Genomic DNA, 23,081 nt, shown 5'->3' with positions numbered 1-23,081 from the left:
TGCAAGAAGAGGCCAGCAGAGGTGCTGCAATGCTTTTCACAGATTCATGCGACTAAATAATCTGTTGTCACTGTCCTTGTGTGTGGTCACATTCCTTAGAATAAGTTTCAGGTTTCTCATTGTCTCTCGGACATTAAGATCATGTTAGATGCACCCAGATGCATCTCATAGACAGTCTTTGTTAAGATTACAAGCATCTGTTGGCCAGGAAGACTCACTGCTGCCAAAGCAAACCAGTACATTTGGGTTTTAACATTCCATGGCTGTCGACCAAAGGGGAAAATTCAACAGATGTTGCTGCTGGTCTTCGATACAGAACAGCAAGCCAGTGGCAAAAACATCAGCCTGTGAATGTGAATTCAGCTAGAGAAATTTCGAACTCAAAAATCATAAAAGCGTGAGGGAGTTTCAGACTTTTCTTCTATAGACCCGGCTTTTCTCTTCTTCAAAAAATACCACAGAATTGTCTGTTCTCTGCCAAAGACAAATCCCTTCTCCATTACTCATTCATAATCTTCAGTATATGTGCGTGAATCATACAGTACCTGGATCCATTCTTTGTTTGAGTCCTCCACAGGGGTCCAACCGTTTTCAGGGTTGTTGAGTCTAGATCGTTCCGGAGACCAGCTGGGGTTGTATTGGGATGAGGCCATGATTTGGTCGGAATGGATTTCCCCAGTTTCCATACCCAAAGGCTCGGTGCAGTCAAAGTCTGGAGAAAGCACAGAGGAAAAAGGGGGCAGTGTCATTTTGTGATCTAAATAAAGAATACATCAGATCATGACCCAAACTAAGGCCTTCCTCTTGGGAACGGGCCACTCAAAGAACCATAGGTTTCCATCTCTTAGCACCAGAATAAAACATACGCTCTCTTCGTGTACCTCTAAGCACAGTTTAATGGAAGCACTGTGGGAAGTGTACCACATTAAGACGCAAACCTTTATACATAAAACATTCAGTTTAAGCTCTTAAGTCCAGCGTTAAGAGAAATCTTGAGGTTCATAAAAGAAGTGCCTTTTGAAAGGTGCACAGTTCAGTGGCATTTCCCCAGCGTCAGCATTTGGAGGAATGGAAAGTCAGAGACGCTTCTGGCATGTCTGTGTTTTTAGATGGAAGGAGAGCAGGTTGTATATCACTCCTCATGGCGTGCCACCCAGGATGCGCTCATTGCTGATTGTTTTGTGACGTTATGAGGGCATGCTGGCCGTGTGTCTAAAACAAGCAAAGTGCATGCTATGACCCCCAAGGATCTTTTTTTCCAGACTTTTCGGCACAGAATTTAGGACTCTGAGACAGTGAAGGATGGGGAACTGTGAAGCCTGAGGTGGGAGACATGCTAATTTATTTACAACAGGTCACAGACTCCAAACAAACACATATTGTGGTTTTAAATGTTAGGGAAATGCACACTGAAACATGGTGAGCTCGTGTTACCTAATATAACAGCGGGAGCTGCAAGCAAGTCACATACACACATACACAAACAACACAGCCCAAACATGCAGGTCTAAACACACACAGCAGATGGAGAAAGCATGTGTGTTATATAGACATTAGTTTTATTTATTCACGCTAAGCCATAAGCCCTGTTCTGAAACCTAGTGATCTGTCTACCTACACAGCACTCGAAGGCATCACATTTTTGCTACCTTTTAAGATGCTTAATTTTGCCCAGCGTTGCATTTTATTCAGTGTAAAGTAACCAGTCACAGAATGCATTTTGCAAAATGAAAAGTCAAGAGAAATGTTAATATATAACTATACATTTAATAGTTCTATAAATGTATAGCTTTTAATTTAAGATGGAAATATCATATTTTATCCAATTTCCTTTTATATATCCTTCCATATCCTATATACTTTTTTCAAAATACCAACATGTTGTAGAATATTATATGCAAAGGTATTTAAGTGCCTATTCACTTCTTTAGCATAGCAACTCTTGCTAACACTAAACTCAAAATCAAAAGGGATTGTGGAGTCTTTTATGCGCTTCTCATGAATTTCCCTCTTTTTCCCTTGAAACCTCAGCTCAACTAAATCTTAACATTACTCCTTCTCTTTTATCTCTCTAACTCTTCAAGCCATCTATCCATTTTCCAGCCTTCCATTCTTTAGAAGAATGACTGAAAACAACCAGATCTCTCGTCTGATTACATCTGGCATCTGTCACTGTTTGGGCGCACTCTGCAGAGACTGTAAATCTATGACGGATCTCTGACAAAATCCTCTACAAAAAGACTTATTGCCAATGGCGATCTCCTTCCTTCCTGCAAAGCACAATATACTGATAAACATGTCGAACTGTGAGAGAAGCTGCTACAGAATGTAAATTTATGGGGCCAATAAATAATTGATAGACTGCGACTGTTGGGCAAAGCCCTAGCTGAGAACACACCGAATGTATTCTTCAGCATGAGCCGGGACAACAGAGATGCAGTACACACCTTGATGTGTTCTGAGAGCTCAAGCTGAAATATAATAATATGTACAATAGATATCCACCTTAAACTGATATGAGCTGCGATTAGCTTTAATTATACTGGACAGTTGTGTCGAATCACAAGCACCACTACCTTTCGTGTTGAACACATATGAGTGGTTAGATTAGGGTTCACCTCCTCAACTATGATACTGATTATTTTCTCTCTTTCTCTCTCTGTCTGTTTGTGCATGTTTTACATTTTTTGAATAAATAATAAAAAATATTTCCATTGATGTATGGCTTGTTAGGATCGGATAATATTTGACAGAGATACAACTATTTGAAAATCTGGAATCTGAGGGTGCAAAAAAAAAAACACCTTTAAAGTTGTCCAAATGAAGTTCTTAGTAATGCATATTAGGAGTCAAAAATTACAGTTTACAGTAGGAAATTTACAAAATATATTAATGGAACATGATATTTACTTAATATCCTAATGATTTTTGGCATAAAAGAAAAATCAATAATTTTGACCCATGCAATGTTTTTTTGGCTGTTGCTATAAATATACCCCAGAGGCTCAAGACTGGGTTGTGCTCCAGGACACATATGTTTTCAAGAGTAGGTGAGAAAGACAGACAGAGGAGCGGTAAGATAATATCTAGGGATAGATCTGAATGCGTGATTGAGGGTGAGGGTTGGTGGTGTGTTCTGAAATTAAATGTTTTGTTGGAGCATTTCCCAAATTGGGGTGAAGAGGTGAACCCTCTTGGTGAGCTGGTTAAAAAAAAAACATAACATAACCCAAGCCCACAAAGCAAGGGCAGACGGGTCATGACACAATAATGTAATGAAAGAGGGCCACAGCTGAGCGGGATGTGGTGATTTAATAACTTCACATGTTACATCATGTTGTAAATGACCTCAATCAACAGGTTATGTTTCAATAACTTTGACTCACGTAATGCAAAGGCTACGCAAATGTAAGGAACAAGCATTTTCATGATGTTCAAACCTAGATCAAAACCTTTTCAGAATTCGATTTTTAAAAGATGATATCAGCATTCATAAATTAAATTTTTTGCAGTTTATCTGCATTTATTCATTTTTTTTTTGGGTTTTCATAGTAATTCCTGTTAACTTGCTTGCCTTCATTCATCTTCCAAAACATTTAAATCTCAAAGAACTGGCCTCTCTACTGTCCTTCAGCAATCGAACACCCATGGCATTTATCTAAATTTTGTGTAAATACTGAATCTTAAATCTTGAAATACTGAATTATTTAATCTCAGTATAACTGGTCGTGTGATCTCATCATGGTGACCCGTGTTATACACAATAAACAACATCTTCTAGAATGCAGATATGAGGATGCTGGATGCTAAAACTTCACCTCATGTGGATTTTGTACTGATTTTGTGAATTCCTTTGTGCACTTTAAACATTGCAGTAATGACTTACCGTCTGGTACTGTCCTTTCCAGCACAGTAAAATTAGCAGAGAATCCCTCTTTTGCAATAGCACTATCTGTGTTGATTGTCAAAGCCAAGATTCCAGTGTAGGATACGATCCGTCCTGGAGTATTTTGTCCACAGTATCTGCCAATGTATGGACCAACTGTGGAAACAGACAAAGATAGAGTATGATTAGATATGTTTAGAAATCTACCATTCAAGCCATTTTCTCACAGCTGATGCTGCAGTGTGTGAACGTCAAGGACAGTGACACTGGTTGACCTTGAATAACTGCACTGACAGAACAGAACATTCTCTCTACACCTGGTTGTCGATGGAAATGAAGAGGGCAGTGTCTGTTTTGTAAGTGTCTATGACCTTGTGTTTCTGTTTTCACTGGCAACCATAAATTCTAGCACTTATTGTTTGTTCCAGGGCCAGTCTAATGTGACTTCCCAGAAGCCACTTTAAAAGAAAAAAACGTGTAGGAGTTGAAGGGGACAAGTAGGAAGGAACTGAACACAACTAAGGCAGTAAATTAAGAGGTATGCAGTGCATTCAGCTGCGAAAAGGAAATGCTTTGAAACTGTATTGAAAAAGGGCTTTTCATACTATTTGTGCACGTCTTTCCAGGTTAAGGCCACTTTTAAACTATGGTTTAAACAATGTTTCAAACTTTTACAGTGGCAAGATGTGGTAGATTTGCAGAGCTAGAATGTAACAGCAAGTTGTTTGGCAACAGACAACCAATTATAAATGGCCCTAGTGCTTGCCTTATTAATCATTCATGAGCTTTGGGCAGCTACAGAAACTCAAATTACACTGAAATTGAATTTTTTTTGTTGCATTTTTCACCTACTGGACTGTCCAGTCAATAAAAGAAACCTCTTAAAAATGCAAATAGCAAGATTAACCCAAGTTAAATATAAAGTATGAAACCTCAAAACCTGTGTAAAAGGATTAATTACTGACCCAAGGCAAAATATGAACCATGTGAAACATGAAAGATTTGGGATCTGTGCTGCCCACAGTACCCTGCATGTTTTAAGGGTTAACTTTGTGTCATACAACAACAACTAAAAAAAACCTAAGCATGTCACATATCTTTGGAAAGCTGAGATTCTTGTGATTTGAATGATGCATTTTAAGATACAATCCACACAGCAGGTAAAATCAGTGTCTTTTGTCAGACGTCATGCTGCGATCCCATTGTGTTTTCCAGCTAACAGCTCCCAGCTATAGTCATCTGCAGGCATCTCTTTTCAAAGAAACTGGAGGCGGGATGTTTTTCTCCCTTTTCAGTGTGTTCAAAGTTCTATTACTCAATACCAGTAAGACAGTGAAACTTTAAGGTTTCATAAACAGAACAAACCTCAGAGTGTCACCTTGCAAAAGAGACCAAAACCATGCATGTACAGTACTCCAAGAAATGCTCCAAGAACAGCATGCAATTTACTTTGGTTATGCTTTTATTATGTAAATCTTTGCAGGAATGCCAAGGGGTTAAAATTTCCTACAAATGACTGAAATATTGGCTTAAGGACTGACATGCCTTTTCAAGCTTCGCTTTTTAAAGATAAACTGTGATTGGCTCTTTCAGAAGATGCCCATTACGGCCCGAAAGAGATTAAACAGATCTGCCAGCTTTGTGTGTGTGTGTGTGTGTGTTGTGTGTGTGTGTGATTACATAAAACAGATCTAGGGTTATACACGAATCTTAATCTTCATAAGAAACAGGTGCACACAAGTGTGTATAAATGTGTGCGCTTGTGTGCTGGGAAGGCTCTGGGTGTGGTGAACCGTCCGGATTATCTGCATGACTCAACAGGGCTATGAAATTTTAACGAGCCTCTCCATGAACCCATCCAGTATGTCTGCTCTGGTGGAGGAGGAGGGGGGCTTCACAAACCCTGTGCCAGGCTGGGACTGCATCAAAGTGGGCGTCCAGTGGGTGAAGTCACTGAGACTTCTGTCTCACGCCTCGCAGCCTTTCCACACTAATGCACTTATTGATTGGTGTGGCTCCACAGGTAATGCAGCTAGTGTCTGAACCATAGAGAGGAGTTACTCTGAGGCCCTAAGGCACCAGGGCCTTCCCTTTAAAGTCTTGTCTTCAGCCTCCCTCTCTCTGTCACTGTGCACTTGTGGAACACCTTTTTATTGTAGATTTTATAACAGAGGCTGCCAAGTCTAAAATAAAGCATGCAACCTTAGTCCCAGGTTCTACACTCCCCTCAGGCCTACATGGATTTTGGATACACGAAAAGCTCTATAGAGTTTTGGAGAATTGGGACAGCATCATGCATCAAGTTCTACACACCTCTCACTTCCTGAGTTTGCGTACGAGTGCAGCATTCTCAACTCTTTTTAAAGAAATACTTCACTTAGAAAAGAATATGCTGTCATTATTGATCATAATTATCTTGTTCCAAAGTCTTTTCCCCCTTGGAACACACAAATTAAGAAATCCTAAAAGTAACAGCATACATGTTTTTCCCTCAAAATCCATCCAGAAAATTCCACATATTCTGAAATATGACAGTGTAACCTTTCAAAGACAATCAGTTAAACATACTTCCTTTAATCATAATTGCAACAATGTTCACAGCGTATCCTCGGAAGAGATGCAGAAACTCATTTTAGAAAATTGTAACTGATGAGAAAGTTCAGAAGACTCTGTCTCAGATCAAAGGTGTCATTAGTTCACAGCTTCTCTCTTCCATCAAGACTAAACAAAGTAGATAATGAAGTGGAAACTGAATAAGACCTCTGGTCCAAGCAGATTTCCTTCCCGCTATGAGCTGAAATCTTCCTGTCGGGCTTCTGGGTGTATATATGCAATTCAAACTCACACAAATAAAAACTGTAATTATCTTGGAGAACAGAATAGTTTTGATGTTATGATAACAGTCTACATTCCAGAGTCCCTCACCCCGAACTGCCTGGGAAACCAATGAGAATTAATGAAAGAGCTTTTACTGACATTTGTGGATGTTAGAGAATGTGTACATGTCCGGAATATCTTATTGACACTTGGCCATGCTTAGGAGAGGTTTGTTTTTCTTCTGAAACACATCTGTTCTCCCTTAGAGCTCAATCATATGGCATTGTTATTTAGTCATAAAGGCCATTTCCAGAAGGCCAAAGATGAGACCCTCTCAATTTCTTCAACTCTGACCACTGTTTAGTTTCCTTTTCCAGACCACCTCTTCTTTAGTATTGCACTTCAGCACTGTATTATGTCGCAAATCATGCCGTTTGTTGAGGATAGGTGTGCTATTACTTTGCTATATGATCAGATTTACAATTTTCACCTGGCAGATAATAAAACTGCTGCCTTCTCCGACAGAATGTGTAAAAACTGTACCTTTAGGTGTTCAACAGCTTAACAGAACGCTTAAAGGGACAACTTTGTACATTATCTAAGGTTCATAAGTAGTACCTTAAGGATTCATATTACTACTCTAAGGTCCTTATATGTATATTTTAGAGGAAGATAAGGCAGAAACAAAATTGCCCGAATGACAAGCTGCTGTATCGCTAAAAGTAAATTTTTGTGCATTTTTTGACAAAGTGTGAAAAAATTCCTTTCACTTAAACTAACACCTGTTTGTATGGTTTGCATGGGAAACTCTATTTTACATTAAAAAATTTGACTATACTTTTTTTTTTTTTTGAGTAGAAGGAATTATTAGAGTTTCTTGTTGCTGGTCCTTTGAAGCATGAGTATTTGAGGATCTATGTGCTAACATCATCCGCTAAATGATCTATTGTTTCAAACATTTCAGATTTTCCTGTTTGGAGCAGCAGATCTCTCCAATGACTCACCTCCAGGGAAGCCGTCCCAAATCTCCAGGCGGTCGTAGCGGCAGAACACTCCAGTGGGTGGCTGCGTGTCTGGCTCCAGCTCAAAGCTCTCGAACTCCAGAACGATCTCCGACATCTTAGGAGCAAAGATCATGAACGTGCAATCCAGGTTGTTGGGGTACTTCTCTGGAAAGCCGGGCGACTTGATGACTCCACTGCTGGAGGTGAAGTTCCTGGAACATTCTGGACCTGAAGTGGACACCGAGAGGAAGCAAAAATTAGGATTTCTTGCATGCTCATGGAGTCAGATGTAGTAGAAGAAAAAAAAAAAACATTGGAGAAGGAACATGGTGGTCTGTGTTGTTTTGCTCGATGATTGCATGGTTTATGGGCCGTGGTGGAGGCCCACCCTGCTCGGGATATGCTTGCTGCCTGATTTCTTGGGTGTGTAGGCCAATGATGAAGAAGAAACGAGAGCAAAAAGAAAGTAAAAGCTCATACGAGCCTTTACATATTAAATGTTTCATATGCACTCTGTGCAGTACAGTTGGTGCTTAAAACAACACAATTAAGAAATAGCTAAATATAGCTTCATAAAACTCACTTTATAAATACACACACACTTTTATCAGCAAGTCGAAACATTTACCCTGAACTCTCTGGTGGACTAGCTTTGTTGATGCAGTGTGTTGTTGAAGTTCACACATACATCACTGCTTTACACTTACACTACAGTCGCTCGACTAAAGCTGGTGTGTGAGCTCTAAGAGTGATGCATTTATAGGATCAGCTCTGGATCATCAACACAGAAATGTCAACATTACGTTAGCACTGTACCTAATGTAGTGTGGAAACTCATGGTAATTACTGCGGGTGCAAAAGTTTAAAGATCACGAACCAGAACAAAGATGACAAATAATGATGAGGTTGTGGCTAAAAACCAAACCCATATTACTTCTTTATTAAGCAGAAGACAAAAGGATAAGTCTTGAAGAATTTTCAAACTGCTTTCTTTCATGAAGTCTGTATGTGGAGCAGGTGTGCGTCATAAAAGTGCTCTGTACATCTTGTGCACAATATTATTCTGTTCTAAATCATCTTCTAAAGACACATTTTGAAATGTAACTCTTTTGTCACTGAAAGCCACTCAATTTCATTATGTGTAAGAGAGCAGCTTGGACATTCTACTACATGTCTCCTATTATTTTCTATGGAAGAAAGATATGGGTTTTGCTATAATGGAAGTCATTCTTATTTTAGGACAAAAAAAAATGGAAAGCCTAACAAACAAAAGGATGGAAGAATGGTTGAAAAAAAAAAATTGGGTGCGTAATTTAATGTCATCAAAAACTTGTTAACTGCTTCTTTTTGTTTTTCTTTTTTATTTATTTTCAATTTTTCCCGTGCTCTAAAGAAAATGACCAGCAATGAGTGTCTCTGAAACCTTTCCATGATGAAATAAAAGTTACTAGGCAGGGTTATAAAGAAATTCAAAATAACTATTTGATGATGGAGCCAAAAACTTTCAACTTTCATCTTTAGTTTTTGGTAGTTGTGCATATTCAAGCAAAAGCAGATAGACACACTCAATTCTGTTAACGATTCTTAAGATAATCCTCCGACAGACAAAAATGTTCTGTGGCTGTTCCACGGGCAAGAAGGAATTACATTTTCCTTTCGCAAGATAAGAACACATTTCCTGTGCACTATTTCTCACTCTATTTATAAAGTGCATGCTATAACATTATCTTTTTATAAGAAAAAAAAACGACATACTTGTAGCAAGAACATTAAAGCAAATGCATTGGAATTCCGAAATATGTCGGAATCCATTTTAATTGCATTGCCACAAAGGGCGCTATAGTTGGTATTAGTGATCAGATTTCTGAATCAGATCAGAAAACCTGAATTAGCTAAAGTTTGCTAAACTGTCAACACACTTACTCCGGTAGCTAGCAAGCTATCTGACAATTACTATATCACCCTCTTGATTACTAATGCAAGAATGCATATTACGTGTTGTGTACAATGTGTTAATGTGTGTGTTATTGGCACACTTGTGTAGTTTTTGTGCTTCTCTGTGGATGGCTGAAATATAGTGTGAAATACAATAGAGAGTTGTGGGTCCACCAGTAGATGTATCTGTCTAACAGGAACTGTGTAGCTTCGTGGTTCTTCACTGTGACTGGTTGTGTAATGCTTCACTGCTGTTTACAGATCGCGGTGGGATTCTAGGTCTTTTGTGTGTGTCTGCATTTGTGATTATGCGTGTGTCTCATAAGGATTTAGAGACATGTCGCAATTGTACTAACCGCAAAGGCTAAAAACCTCCACACATTCCCATGTCCCTTGGTTTGTTTCTGAAGTAATTTGCAAGCAGCTAAAAAAAATAAAAAATAAAAGCTTCACAAGAAAAAAACTGGGGAAAGCTTAGATGAGAAACGGGAGGGAGCTTTGAGCCTGTAAACTCAAGCCAAACAAATAAAGCTTTGTGAGAGCAACCCAGCTTTCCTTCTCACAAATACTTTCAAGTCCTTCTGAACTAAATTTACACTTAAACACTAGAATTTATGGGATAGTAGTGAAATGGTATTGAAAAAACACAAGCTTGATTCATAACAGCTAAGCACTATTGCTGACATTAACGGCTAGCTTTAGTAGGATTTATTTTGTTTTTCCGGACTAACGTATACACATGGCTTATCTTTTCAATGCGGTGAAGTCCTCCATGGAATATGCTGTTTATTTAACAGGCCAGAGGCAACGCTTGTTAAAATGATCGCTTGCAGGTCTACACTCAGTGCAAACAAACCCAGCAAAGTGTCCGAGATTTAATCCTCATGTTCTGTTGAGATTAACTTTACTGTCGTTACGTTTGGGGTCTCCCCATGAGACCTCACTGATGTATATCTAACAATACAACACATCTAAACATTGCTGTCATTTAGAAATTAACCTTTTATCTTTAGTTCTTCTGACCTAAATAAAATATCTAAAATAAACAAACACTAATCCAAATTTCAAAAGCATAATATTATCAGTTTTCAGATCAGTTTCTTTCTAGGTTCTCTATAAACGCTATCATTTTTATGTTGTATTTGTTAGCTACACTGCACACAATACTGTAATCCTGAGCTGACGCAGCTATGCTAATGCTAAGAGATGTGTTTTACTAAATCCTTTGGCATACAACAAAGTTTGTGTAACGCTGAAGCAGAAATGAAATGGCTGGAGGTGTTCTGGGTCTAGTGAGCTAATCGCTGTTGTTTATATTTCATATATCTGCAGGGAGAGTAATTAATCTGGACACACACATACACATTCACACACCTTTCCTTGCCGTTTACCCCTGTGGCTACACTAAGACCGGTTAACGGGCGCGATGAGAGTTTGAGAAGCAAAATTTGGCCACACTTTCCAACAAACATTAATCTGGAGTCACAGCTGTGGGGTTACCCTGAACACACAAACACACACACACTTACAATCTACGGTGGCTGACACATCATTTAGCCAGCCAGCACCGCTGATGGTTCCCCTTGAGAACGAGACGGGGCAACTTACTGAAAGATAGTTTCTGCCTAGGGTTTCATTAGCTCTGAGTGTTAATGTAGCGGGGTTTATTTAGAAGACGGGCTTGAAGAATGACATGCTTGCCTTGCCAGATGTGACCTATGCCACTGGCCTTTAAAAAGCAACTAAACTTGTAAAAGACAACTGAACTGGACACAATGAACAAGCTGCCCTCCTCACGCAATCCTTGTCCTACTGTGTTGACACAGGTGCCATCGTAAAGACGTTCAGATAACATCTCTATGATGAATGGCCTAGCCAGACATGAGTTAGCAATGATGACGCACACTTTCAGCATGATTTTAAGGCAGTTGTATGAGTTCATTGGGAAAATGTGCCTCTATCTAGCACTATCCAGCAACTCACAACTGAAATGAACTTTTATTCATTTTTACATAAATTATAATTACATCAATTAATGAATACTTATTTTCATATGATTCTTTGCATAATACTATGCATGAACTAATGAACTCAAAACACTTTTATAATAGTGCATGATTTGTAAACTAATACATTTTGATATTTGCATCATATAACCAGCTCCATATGTACTCTATAACTTTTTTTTTGATGTAGTAAACTTGCTCTTTTGTGCACATGGTACAGCATTGAACTTGCACTATGGAGTGTTTGGGTACAAGTCCCTTGAAACACTAGTTATGATAAAGGGACTAAAAGACTTGTAGAAACAAGATAAGGTTGCATGGTTACCGTATTTTTCAGACTATAAGTCGCACCTGAGTCCAAAAATACGTCATGATGAGGAAAAAAAACATATATAAGTCACACCGGACTATAAGTTGCAATTATTTAGAACCAAGCACCAAGAGAAAACATTACCATCTCCAGCCGTGAGAGGGCGCTCTATGATTTCAGTGTAGACTACAGGAGAACTGTGCAGCATAGAGCGCCCTCTCGTGGCTGGAGACGGTAATGTTTTCTCTTGGTTCATTTCTCTCGGTTCATGTCAAATTAATTTTGATAAATAAGTCGCACCTGACTATAAGTCGCAGGAGCAGCCAAACTATGAAAAAAAGTGTGACTTATAGTCACGGAAAATACGGTACTTCAGCTAATTACTTTTTTATGATACATTATTTTTTAAATGTGATAAGAGTATTAATCTTTTAGTGCCACTCACCGGACATAACATTTCTGAACTGATGTGATAGGTACAATAACCACTGCGATAAAACTATGTTTCAGATAAATTTAAAGACTCTTTTAGCACCGCTCTAAAAGTGTCGAGAAAAAATGCAAGAACCAATGTAAAATAATTGTGCAGCCGTTTCACCACAGGCATGTTTTCTCAAAGAACATGGATTCGGTGTGCAATAAATGCTCCTCTAAAGACCTAAATCCTTTTCAAAAGATCAATAAAATATGCAACAGTTACATCAATTTTAACTTTAATTCCTAATTTGTTTCCACAAGGTACCTGTGATTTTATGTCAATTACGATGTGTTATTTCCTATTAATCCTCTTAGGTTTTTTCCTCCGAGGTGGAAACAGGCTTTTACAGTCTCCTCCTACAGTACTACACTGACTCTGAGCGAGGGTAACTTCTCCATCCTTCTCTCCCACACCCACGCCTTCATCAACACTCCCGAAACATCTTGATGTGGCTCTGAAAATTGCAGAGCTGTTAACTAAAAACGCACGTCTCCTTCAGCCCTAAGAAAGGCCATTTCGGGGATGCCATGGCAAGACAGGATGAAGTGATAACTACAGACTCCTCTTCTTTACGGATGGGATTCGCAAGTTTCTAAAAATCATCTAAAAGCCCCTTGTTAAGGATGGTGTAAGGGAACTCTGAGAGAAAGAACAGGGTGTCTGTGAAACTGAAAGCCCCCTGAGGACAGCTCTTCGTTAGAGATCCATGCTGTCCAGTGTGGGTTAGTGCTTGGGTCAGGCTTGATTGCATTCATAGATAGCAGTGGAGAGATTCTCATCTGTGTGTGTGTGTGTGTGTGTGTGTGTGTGTAGCTCCCAGGCTTTCTCGCCCTCTCTTCACCTCATCTTCTCTCCCTCACTTTCTTTGTCACCTTCACACTTTTTTCCTGAATAGATTCTTCTCTCCTTTTGTGTTCTCTGTTTATTCTCTCCTGTCTTCACATTAAATCTCTACTTCGCGTTTTTCCTCTTCGTTGCTTGTCTGAAATCTCTCTCCTTCTCCCCCATTTTACTTTATATGCATTCAGAAATCTATCTAAAATGTTGTAGATGTCTATTCTAATATCAGTTTTGCCATCTGAGAGCACTATAAAACTCAGAAAATACACTGTGTATCAGTAATTAGACATTCTGCTGTACTTGCTGCTTCCAGCGATTCAGTCCACACACTGCGGATGTGTGTGAAACCTGCTCTAATCCACAGCTTACCTCTCCAAATGTAGCAGCAGCTTGAGATGAGTATTATCTCATTTTAAGCGCTGTTACATTCTTATAATCATCACACATTTGAATACCTGCACACCTGTTTCAACACCTGTGTGTAATCATTACTTGTATGTCATAAGCACACAGATCAGTTTACAAGGCTTTTATTTTTTACCTTTTATCACTCTTCCTATTGCTTTTCACGTTCTTTCCTTTGCTTTCTCACCGTCCTTCTCTGTCTTTAATTGATAAGGCTGACGTACGCTCTGCAGAGTTTGCGTAGCCACAACAAATTCCCATGTCCTGGACTGCAAACAACAGTATTTGTCTTCACACAGGATCCTGTGGCCCACCCATGCTGATAAACTAAGAGGGTTTTCTGGAGGAACACACCCAGGGCGAGGACGCCCATCCCGGCCGAGAGCGTCTGCTCGACCCCTTGACTGCACTGAGTCGATACGTTTCAGACGGCTTTGCTCTCTCCAGAGGATCCTCATTTCCAATCAGACACATCAAGAAGACGAGTTTAGGAAAAGCAGCACTGAGATAATGGAATACTGTGGGAGACTTATTGATGTTATTGATGAGGCAAAGTGTGTGGAGGTGCAACAGTGGGATGGGAACCCAGAGGAACGTCTATTGCTCCAGGGTTGCTCTTTTATAGCTCAAGAGTTCTCAGTTGCATTGTGTGAAGTATCAACTTTGTCTCTGATTTGTCTCTTAAAAGTGTAAAAAAAAAATTAATTGAAATGTTTCTTGAGCAGTAAATCATCATATTATTCTGATTTCTGAAGATCATGTGACACTGAAGACTGGAGGAATGATGCTGAAAATACAGCGGAGCATCACAGAAATACATTACACTTTAATACATAGAAAAATGCTATTTTTAAATGTAATAATATTTCACAGTTGTACTGTAGTTATAACACTTTTTAATACTTTGATATGTTGAAAAGTCACAGTTTGTGACATTATTGACATTTGTGCAAAAGTCTTCATTTGCTCTCCATATAATCTCATTGCTGTCTACCAATAACAGTTGAGATATTAAAGAGATCTCTTTGCCAATTTTTTTCTGTTTTATGGAAATGACAACACACAAATGGACAATAAAGATGAAAATAACCCCCCCCTGGAGCATCCATCTCATCCTGGGGTCAGTGTTTGGCCATGATGTGCACTGCACCTGTCCGAGGTTACGCAAACACGCTTTCTCTAGTCTCCAGCCATACCTCAAACACAGGAAACAGATCTGAACAACAGGAAATTTCTGCTTATTGCTGTGGCATCTCCAGATAAGACCAACGGTCCCTCAGTGTGTATCAGTGTGTGTCCCTGTCAGCCAGACAATGCCAGAACGATAGACCCTGAAGGTCTACAAGTCCACATTATCAACTGATCTTTCCCCCTCAAGCAGCTTTCCCACTGGGCCTCACAAAGAGAAAACAGAAGGTGTTCTCCCTCGCTTACATCTCTCCTTATATGGTCGTTGTACTCTCCTACAGGAAATTCCTAGCTTGTATGCATTCTTCTTATTATAAAACGATTGTTACGGCTCAGAAATATGATTGGATGAGCCACTTTGGGGCCGTTGTAGGTGATCACTTTCTTTTTCTTTCTACTCACCCGTTTTGAAGATCTCGTAGCGGATGGAGAAGCCAGCGCCATGAGTCTCGTAGTCAGACACAAACTTGATGAAGAGCTGGTTCCCAGCGGAGACCACAGGAGAGGGAGCGATCTTCCCACAATACTTCCCAACCAGCTGACCGCTCTCATCCACTCCATCTCTCACCTCCACATAGTCATATCTGCACAGAGAGAGAAACACAAAGATAAGTTCAGCTAAACTATTAACACTTTTTCTACATAATTTAGCAGGTTAGTTAATTCAGATTCACTTTGCTTTAGTAAACCGGTTCTAAATATCTTTCCTTCCATTTATAACTTATAAATATTTTTACTTTAAAAACAATGACTAGGTGCTAGTAACTTGAAAATGTGTAGATATATATGTACACATTTTGTTAGGAAAATAAAAAAAGATAATACAAATTATAATACTAATAAGAACTTGATGCATGCATTTTATATTAGATTTGTTCAGTATTTTCACTTTTTTAATACTGTCAATGACCCAGTATCAACATGCAAACAAAAGATGTGCAATGAACTAGTATATATACTACTATATATATATATCAAATGATGCACAGTGACACTTAACACAATAATCTACATCGACAAAAATGTATCATGATGTGTGGATGTTATAGAGCTAAAAATGGCATAAGATTGTGATCCTGTTTACATGTCCGTTTGACAGTATGTGAGTGGACCAACAGTATGTATGTACAGTAAGTATGAGAAAAAAAACAGGTCTTTCTCTCTCTCTCTCTCTCTCTCTCTCTCTCTCTCACACACACACACACATACACACACACACAGATGCTCCAGTTCTCCTCAAAATAGAATTTCGACCCTAAAGCTACTGGCTTGTGCTGCCGCATAATTGAGTCTGCGACAGTTTGGAACACTGTTGCACAAACGGCAGCACATGCACACACAAAACCCCCCGTGCACACACATATATGAACTAATATTGTGTCTGTAATACAAGACGGTACTGGGTGGGAGGTCCTGTCTCAGCTAGCGAGCGAGATCGGATGAACAACTAAAGCTGATGTGAATTCTCTTCTGTTTTAAGTCTGTTTGGACGATACGCTCTGCATACTGATATAATAATAGTGAATTTCATTTGGGGGTGGGCTCAGCATGGAACATGATTGACAGCAAGGTCTTGTTTCCATGGCGTTTAATCACCCCTGACACTTGTAACCACATGAACGATGGGAGGAAAGGAGAGCAAAGCATCATGGGGAGTAGAACATTCTATTTCATTTCAAAGAATCGCAGTTTGGTTTCTCCAAGCTTATTAGGGATGCATAAAACAAAGTATTGCTTGTGCATAATATAATTTCATTTCATGTTGAGAGGAGTATTGAAATTCTATATATATATATTAATTTGTGTAACAGCGTGGATATGCAACAGCAGACCTCCCTGCTCAAGAAAATGGTATATTCCACCTGCCACACATTACAGGAGGAAATGTGTGAAAATTTAATGGAGGTATCGCAGACAGCAGAATGTGTGTCTGTGTGTTAGTGTGTCCAGGGCGGCTATGGGAGGTGTTAAAACTGGGGCGCATCTCATACTGTTAATTCAGTGATATAAAGGTTGGGACGGAATATGAGAAGTGTGCCGCTCTCTGAAATCGGGTCCCCTGAGGGGCCGGTAATATAGAGATGACTTCACCCGTGTCTCTCCGCTTGGCTGGTCTGATGGAAGAGGCCTAGAACTCCATCAGTCACAGCAGAAGAGAGTGCCGCCGCTGTAATGCTATATATACACTGAAAACACATTAAACGCATTTAAACTGACAGGTAAAGAAAGTCTACACCCTCTGCCAAAAAAAATGCCACACAACTGTACAGTCATGCACATATGTGAATAAAGAAAGTAATTCACGAAAATGCTAATTATTAAAAAAAATAGGGAAAACCGAGGACCCTTCGAGACCTTTATGACTGTTTGTGTATGAAAAAGTAAGGTTGGCTCAATATTATGTAAGGTTTTTATGTTGATATCTGTGTCACTGACAAATTAAAAATGTAACAATCAAACAATAAATCTAAGCGCTTTATTGTTTGATTGTTACATTTTTTAATTTGTCAGTGACACAGTTCACCATAATCTAAATAACCCCATGTGCAAACACATAAACAGACCCAGTGCTCTTTTCAGACAGCTTTGAAGTCTTTGCTGCTCACGTGATATTTGCAGGGCTATGATCTCACTCTCTTTGGCTTGGGTTTGCTGTTTTGTGCTTGGTGCCATTTTTTTTGTACATTGTTCTGTTTTTTATTCCCTGCCCTCTTCCTCTTAAGGCCAGCTGTGGAAACATCACTCCTGCACCCACACAAACAAGCTCTGTTCTCCTTTTCTCCTTTATCAGACCTCAGTCTACCTTCAGCCTCATCATGGTACATTTACACAGGAATCCAGCCAATGCACTTACGTTTTTAACTCACTGCCTTTATGGCACAGTGGCCATAAAAAGCAGTCATTAACTCTCCCAAAGACTTCTATTGTTTTCTGTCATCATTCTGGCTTGCCTAGCCTTCTGGTGAGCTTGATTTACTTAAGTTAGGTCAAATGATGCTCTGAGAGACTGTTTTATCAAGATAAAAGGAGAAGACGAAGAGAACAAAAGCTTATAGTGATGGTAATGCTGATCACCAACATCATTTTTGTGCATTTTGGACATTCAAGTCTAAGCATGCTCTTGGAGCAACATCCTTAGTCCGCAGATAAACATAGACTTTCCTGATCACTAAAACCCAGGAAGAAATCATTGTTTGGAGAGAATTTTGTTCAAGGCCCTAGCCCTGACTCTAAAAGACGTATTTGACTGGTTGATAGGAAGGTTGTTTTAGACATAGACATAATTTCCTTGATGATGCCAGAAAAACTAGATTTTTAGGTCCTATCTCAAATGTAACATTTCGTCCCATTTGTCATAGGTTTCACTGCACTCATTACAGCCATTATAAGAATTGTGGTCTTTTGCTGAGACTATACTAATTCACACTACCCAACAGTCTATATTTAATTATGTTACAAAAGTGTGGACATAAAAGTGTACTGCAATGGTTTAAGGTGGCATTCGGGACAGGGCCTTTGTTTGGGATAGGTTAGGACTGGGATTAATGCTTCCTTCTTGGGGCCTAGATTTTAGGTCTAGATTATTGCAAGGGTAAGGTTTGGCTTATATTCGATTGATAGGGATGTTATTCCAGATTCAACAAGTATACTGATGCAGAATATCCTAACCAAATTCACTCTTTTAAAAAGGGAGTGCACTTTGTAGCTGATCAGAGACTGGTCTGAACACAGCTTGTGAAGATAATTTGGTGTGGTAATGTGTCACACCAAGCTCAAGATGGAGAACATCAGTCTTGTTAAGATCTTTCGGTTCTGCTTTCTCCTTCCTCTTTCAGCTGGTAATTTCTCCCTGCTCTTATGGCTTTCTGAATGATGCCTCCACCTAGACACACACACACACACACACACACGCAAGCACAGATTTTCTCTCTACTTTAAATCCCACCTAGGCAAAGCCAAGCGTGACCAGACCTTTGAAAAATTGATTCAAGCGTTATCCATCCAAAGATTTGTGGGTTTAAGAAGTCGTTTCGTCCTCAGTGGTGCGGTGAGAATCAAAGGTGTGTTATCGGATTTCAACAGTCTGTCACAGAATCACAGTCACTGTTGCACAACCAGCGGAGTTAACATTATACTGTACTACAAGCTCTCTCAAGACATCCTTTTTTCTGCAGCTTTGAAAAATGGCAGGCTTCTTCTCCCTGCCCGTAAAGTCTTAGCACCTTCAGAGATCTTGTTTTTGGCATTTTTTAGTCTGGCGCGGCACTTGTTCCCTAACACAGATGGACCTTGTAAAGCTGGAGTGGGAGGTATTAGAATAAGATGCAGATGGAACTGCAGTAGTCGCCTCAAGGCCAGTGCTGCTTATGAAAAAATGTCTTCAAGCATTCTAGCCACATTCTCATTTCTGTTTTTAAAGACTACTCGGCACAGGCTGCGCACAGTTTCATTCCATTCCACAAGCTCAGTGGATCCTCAGTGCCAACTTGGCCCTGCTAATCATCTGCAGGGCATTGTGGGATTGACTGCAGAGGCCATTTTGCATTCAGAGAAAGACTTTTTCCCAGAGCGCTGTGTAGAACAGTATTTGCTAATCCATTTCTTTGGGAACTTGCGGGGGTCTGAAACTGTGAAATGGAGTTTGTTAACAGATCAAGACAAAACAGCAGGGACCAATTTTAAAATGGAGTTTGGACCCTGAAGCCAAAAAGAGAGGTAGAATCCAAATTTCTCAGACCAGACACCACTCCACCTGCCCCAGGTCTTACACCACCTCCTCGCTTCTCCAGGTTTCCGCCTGCTTCATTTTACGACCCCAGAAGAGACAGCGGACAGATTGTTTTTAATGCATCCCCTCCCCACCTTTTGGCCACTGGACTGTTGTTAGGGATTGTGAACCTCCAAGAAGTCTCTAAGGGCCCTTTGTGCGCGCGCTCACACACACACACACACACACATACACACACTTTCAACCATAATAGTGATGAAAATAGCCTGCCAATCCGAAGGGGAAATTAAAACAAAAAGGATGAATCTAATTCTCAGAGACCTTTGCTTCATTGCCTTGTGATGTTAACAGACAACCCTGTCCGCAGGGATAGTAATGACTACACAATCCAGAACGTTCAGAAAGGTAGCCCTTACTTGCACGCCTGGGGTTAAAACAATCAACCACAAGCTAACAATTTATCATAGGTTCTGGAATTTATAGTGTCTGTTACTAGCCAGAACACACTGATACGTTCACCCCCCGTAAGCATTCACAGTAACAAAATATGACCGAGATGACGCCAATCTCCAGCATGATCTACAATAGAGCAGAACACTTTATCCATCACCATAGGGAAAGATTAGGTTCGATGTGCCCTTTTCAAAACAATCACTCTTTTCTCATCTCTTCCTTTGAGATGGATGAGAGGATATTCAAGTCATCATTGTCCTCAAGAAAGAGTAAACAAGTAAAGCCTTAAACAGTTCATCATGTGCAAAAAAAAAAAAAAAAAAAACACCACCAAACTGAACGAGGCTAACATTTCCATGCAGGAAGCTGGATTTATTCTTTTTCTATTTTAACACCTCAAGCCTTTAGGCGGAGAAGGTAGCAGCTCGCTCACCATAACTGTCTACCGTTCTCCATAGTATGTGACAAGCGCTAACCAATCCTACTGTAATGGGCTCCTGCAGCCGCTAGCTGCCTTTGGAACGATAATAACCTCATTGCTGTCACTCAAAATGTTGGTGAGACAGACAAAAAAAAAAAAAAATGGAACTGGGGTTGGGACCAGAGTCTGTTACAACAGTACAGAGAATGAAAACACTCCCTGATGGAGTTATTAGCTTACATTTGACTGTTGCAGCGTGTAGAGGGAGGGACCATGACTTGAGGCCATGGCTAAGAAGTTAGCCCTGAGTTTTATGATAACTGAGCTTAGTGGTGCTTTTGTTGATTTTTTTACTGTACTGTATCTTTTGAAATGGCTGGTTGAAATAGGTTCTATGAGCAGCCAAAATAATATTTACACAAAGAAAAATGAGAAATGAGACTTGAGTGTGAAAGTACGTTTACAAAATGCATTTGTGCTGTTGGCCTTAAATAGACTTTGTCTTCTGAACTGTTCCCAAATTCTTGCCAACATCAGAATTAATAGAAAATTGCAAAGAATAAACAGGTGCAAAGAATACCTATTCCTCAGTGACAGATGTGTCTATCCAAACATCCACTCTTCATCTTTCATCCCCAAAACCAAGTGATTAGAATAGCACCATTTAATAATGGGTGGTACAGAGCACATGTGGTGTAGGGCTGGTGAAGGGTGTGGACATGTCAAGCGGTTCAATACTCTTCAATTCTGTGAGAGTAAATTACTCCATCCCATCCACAGTGGCCACAATCACAGAGAGGTCTAAAGCATCATGCTTAATCCATGAGACATATTTTAAGATGCTAATCAATTTTGAATGGGTGCAGTGCAGGAGACCGTGCAACACGCTATCATAAATGGCAATTATTATTAACATTGATGGATTAAGCGTGTCCGCATTCATTAGCACTGCTAATTAGGCAGTTCAGAGAGACACGCATTCCCAACAATCACATTAATGAATTCCAGTATTTTGAGGATTTTGAGAATTTTGATTATTGCATACTGTACTACTAGCAGTTTCCCTACAGTCTTTAATAATAGGCAAATAACCAGATAAAAGAAGTAGAAGTAAAGGCTGAGAGAGAATACCATAAGATACAATAATGCTCTGGAAAAGTTTTGAAATGTGCAATCACATAGCAAGCTTTCCATTTTTTTCTTGTTTACACCTCTGAGACAAGCACTTGTCCTTCCTTTTCCAAATCCATTCATTTTTGCCACGAAATAAAAGACAAAGAGGCCACTGTGCTACCACTAAATTATTAATTCTCCTACACAATAGTGAATGTCAGCAAACAATTCTGTTTCCCCTCGTTCCATCATCTGTCATTATCCATGTAAGCAATTTTGCTGGAAAACAGAAAGCTTTATGGTTTAGTATTCAAAGAATCACAGAAGGCATATTAGATCCTAAAATGCCCTCATTTAGAATCTAACATCCTGTTCTCGTTGGAGGAAGGAGCAAGAGCAATTAATTAGAGTTCTGCCCGGGGGGCAAAATGGCAAATATGCATTTACTGATTAAGTCAAACACATACACTAAGCGAGCCACAGCACAGAGCTCGGTTAGGCTTCATCAGAGTGCCTCACTTCTTTGCTAATGTACAATTCCCAAATGATCCAATATAAACACAGCTGAAGTAGCTTGAGGAAGTTCTGTCTTCAACCAGCAGGGCAGGATGGATATCTGTGTATCATCCACTGACAGGATATGATGAGGAACTGCATTAAATTGGCTTAACTTTACCTCAGAGATTTAACCTCAATGTAGCAATGACATGGTGGAGGAAGCTGCTGCAAACCTGCTGCAATTTAGGAAGATTACATTATTAACTTGGCTACAGCTAAACAATGTTAAAAGTTAACTGCAGAATTTTATGTGCAAAATGTATAAGTATACAGTTAGATGAATTCAAAGGCAGTACTTAAATTAGGTCGCCACTTGATGTCATGTGCTGATGTCCAAATGTTTTGAGAAACAGTACTGTGTGATTATATTTAGGCCTACATGGAATTAAGCTAAAAATGCAATCTAAATAATATCAGTAGTCACAGTTGTTGTACATAGGAGAGAAAGAGTGAACAAAAATCCACTTTTGTACAAGAACAGGACAATGGAAAAAGAAATTGCACTATGTGGTGTACAAGGGACACAGGTCTTTATTCAGTCTCTGTCAGTGGCCATTACTAAGAGAACAGCCAGCATTTGTCCCACCTTGACATCTGATAGGGGGTATTATTACTGAGCCAGAGTGGCCCCAGCTCTCGGGAGATAGGTCCATGGTCAAGAAGATGAAAAGTCAAGCTATAGTAAGGACATGGATTGAGTTTGAGGTGGAGGGAGGTAGCTGGCGGGGGTCAGGGGCACATGAGCACTTCCCTCTATTAAAAATACCACCCCCCCTCTCAGCAATTTTCAGCCAGTGTCTCCCACCTTTGGGCTGCCGCTGATTCGGCAGTGGTAGAAGGTGACATGAGCCTCCTCTAATGAGGACTAAATTTATTCCTATTATGTGTAAAGAGAATCAGGGTCAGCTTTAAGGTAATACATTTTGCTATGCTAATTA

General features: G+C 39.7%; 1 protein-coding gene across 1 annotated transcript in view; it reads right to left on the bottom strand.

The window, feature by feature from the left end:
- The window catches only part of LOC113066325 (neuropilin-1a-like), a 58,876-nt gene that overhangs the window by 24,526 nt on the left and 11,269 nt on the right, over positions 1-23,081 (bottom strand). Inside the window, 4 exon segments of the mRNA XM_026238225.1 lie at positions 546-712; positions 3,887-4,042; positions 7,708-7,935; positions 15,272-15,453. Of these exon segments, the coding sequence (XP_026094010.1) occupies positions 546-712; positions 3,887-4,042; positions 7,708-7,935; positions 15,272-15,453 (733 nt within the window).

Source organism: Carassius auratus, chromosome 49 (assembly GCF_003368295.1).
Source record: "Carassius auratus strain Wakin chromosome 49, ASM336829v1, whole genome shotgun sequence".
Taxonomy (NCBI): Eukaryota; Metazoa; Chordata; class Actinopteri; order Cypriniformes; family Cyprinidae; genus Carassius; species Carassius auratus.
Note: the sequence above shows the minus strand (reverse complement) of the source record. Positions and strands in the feature narration are given on the sequence as shown.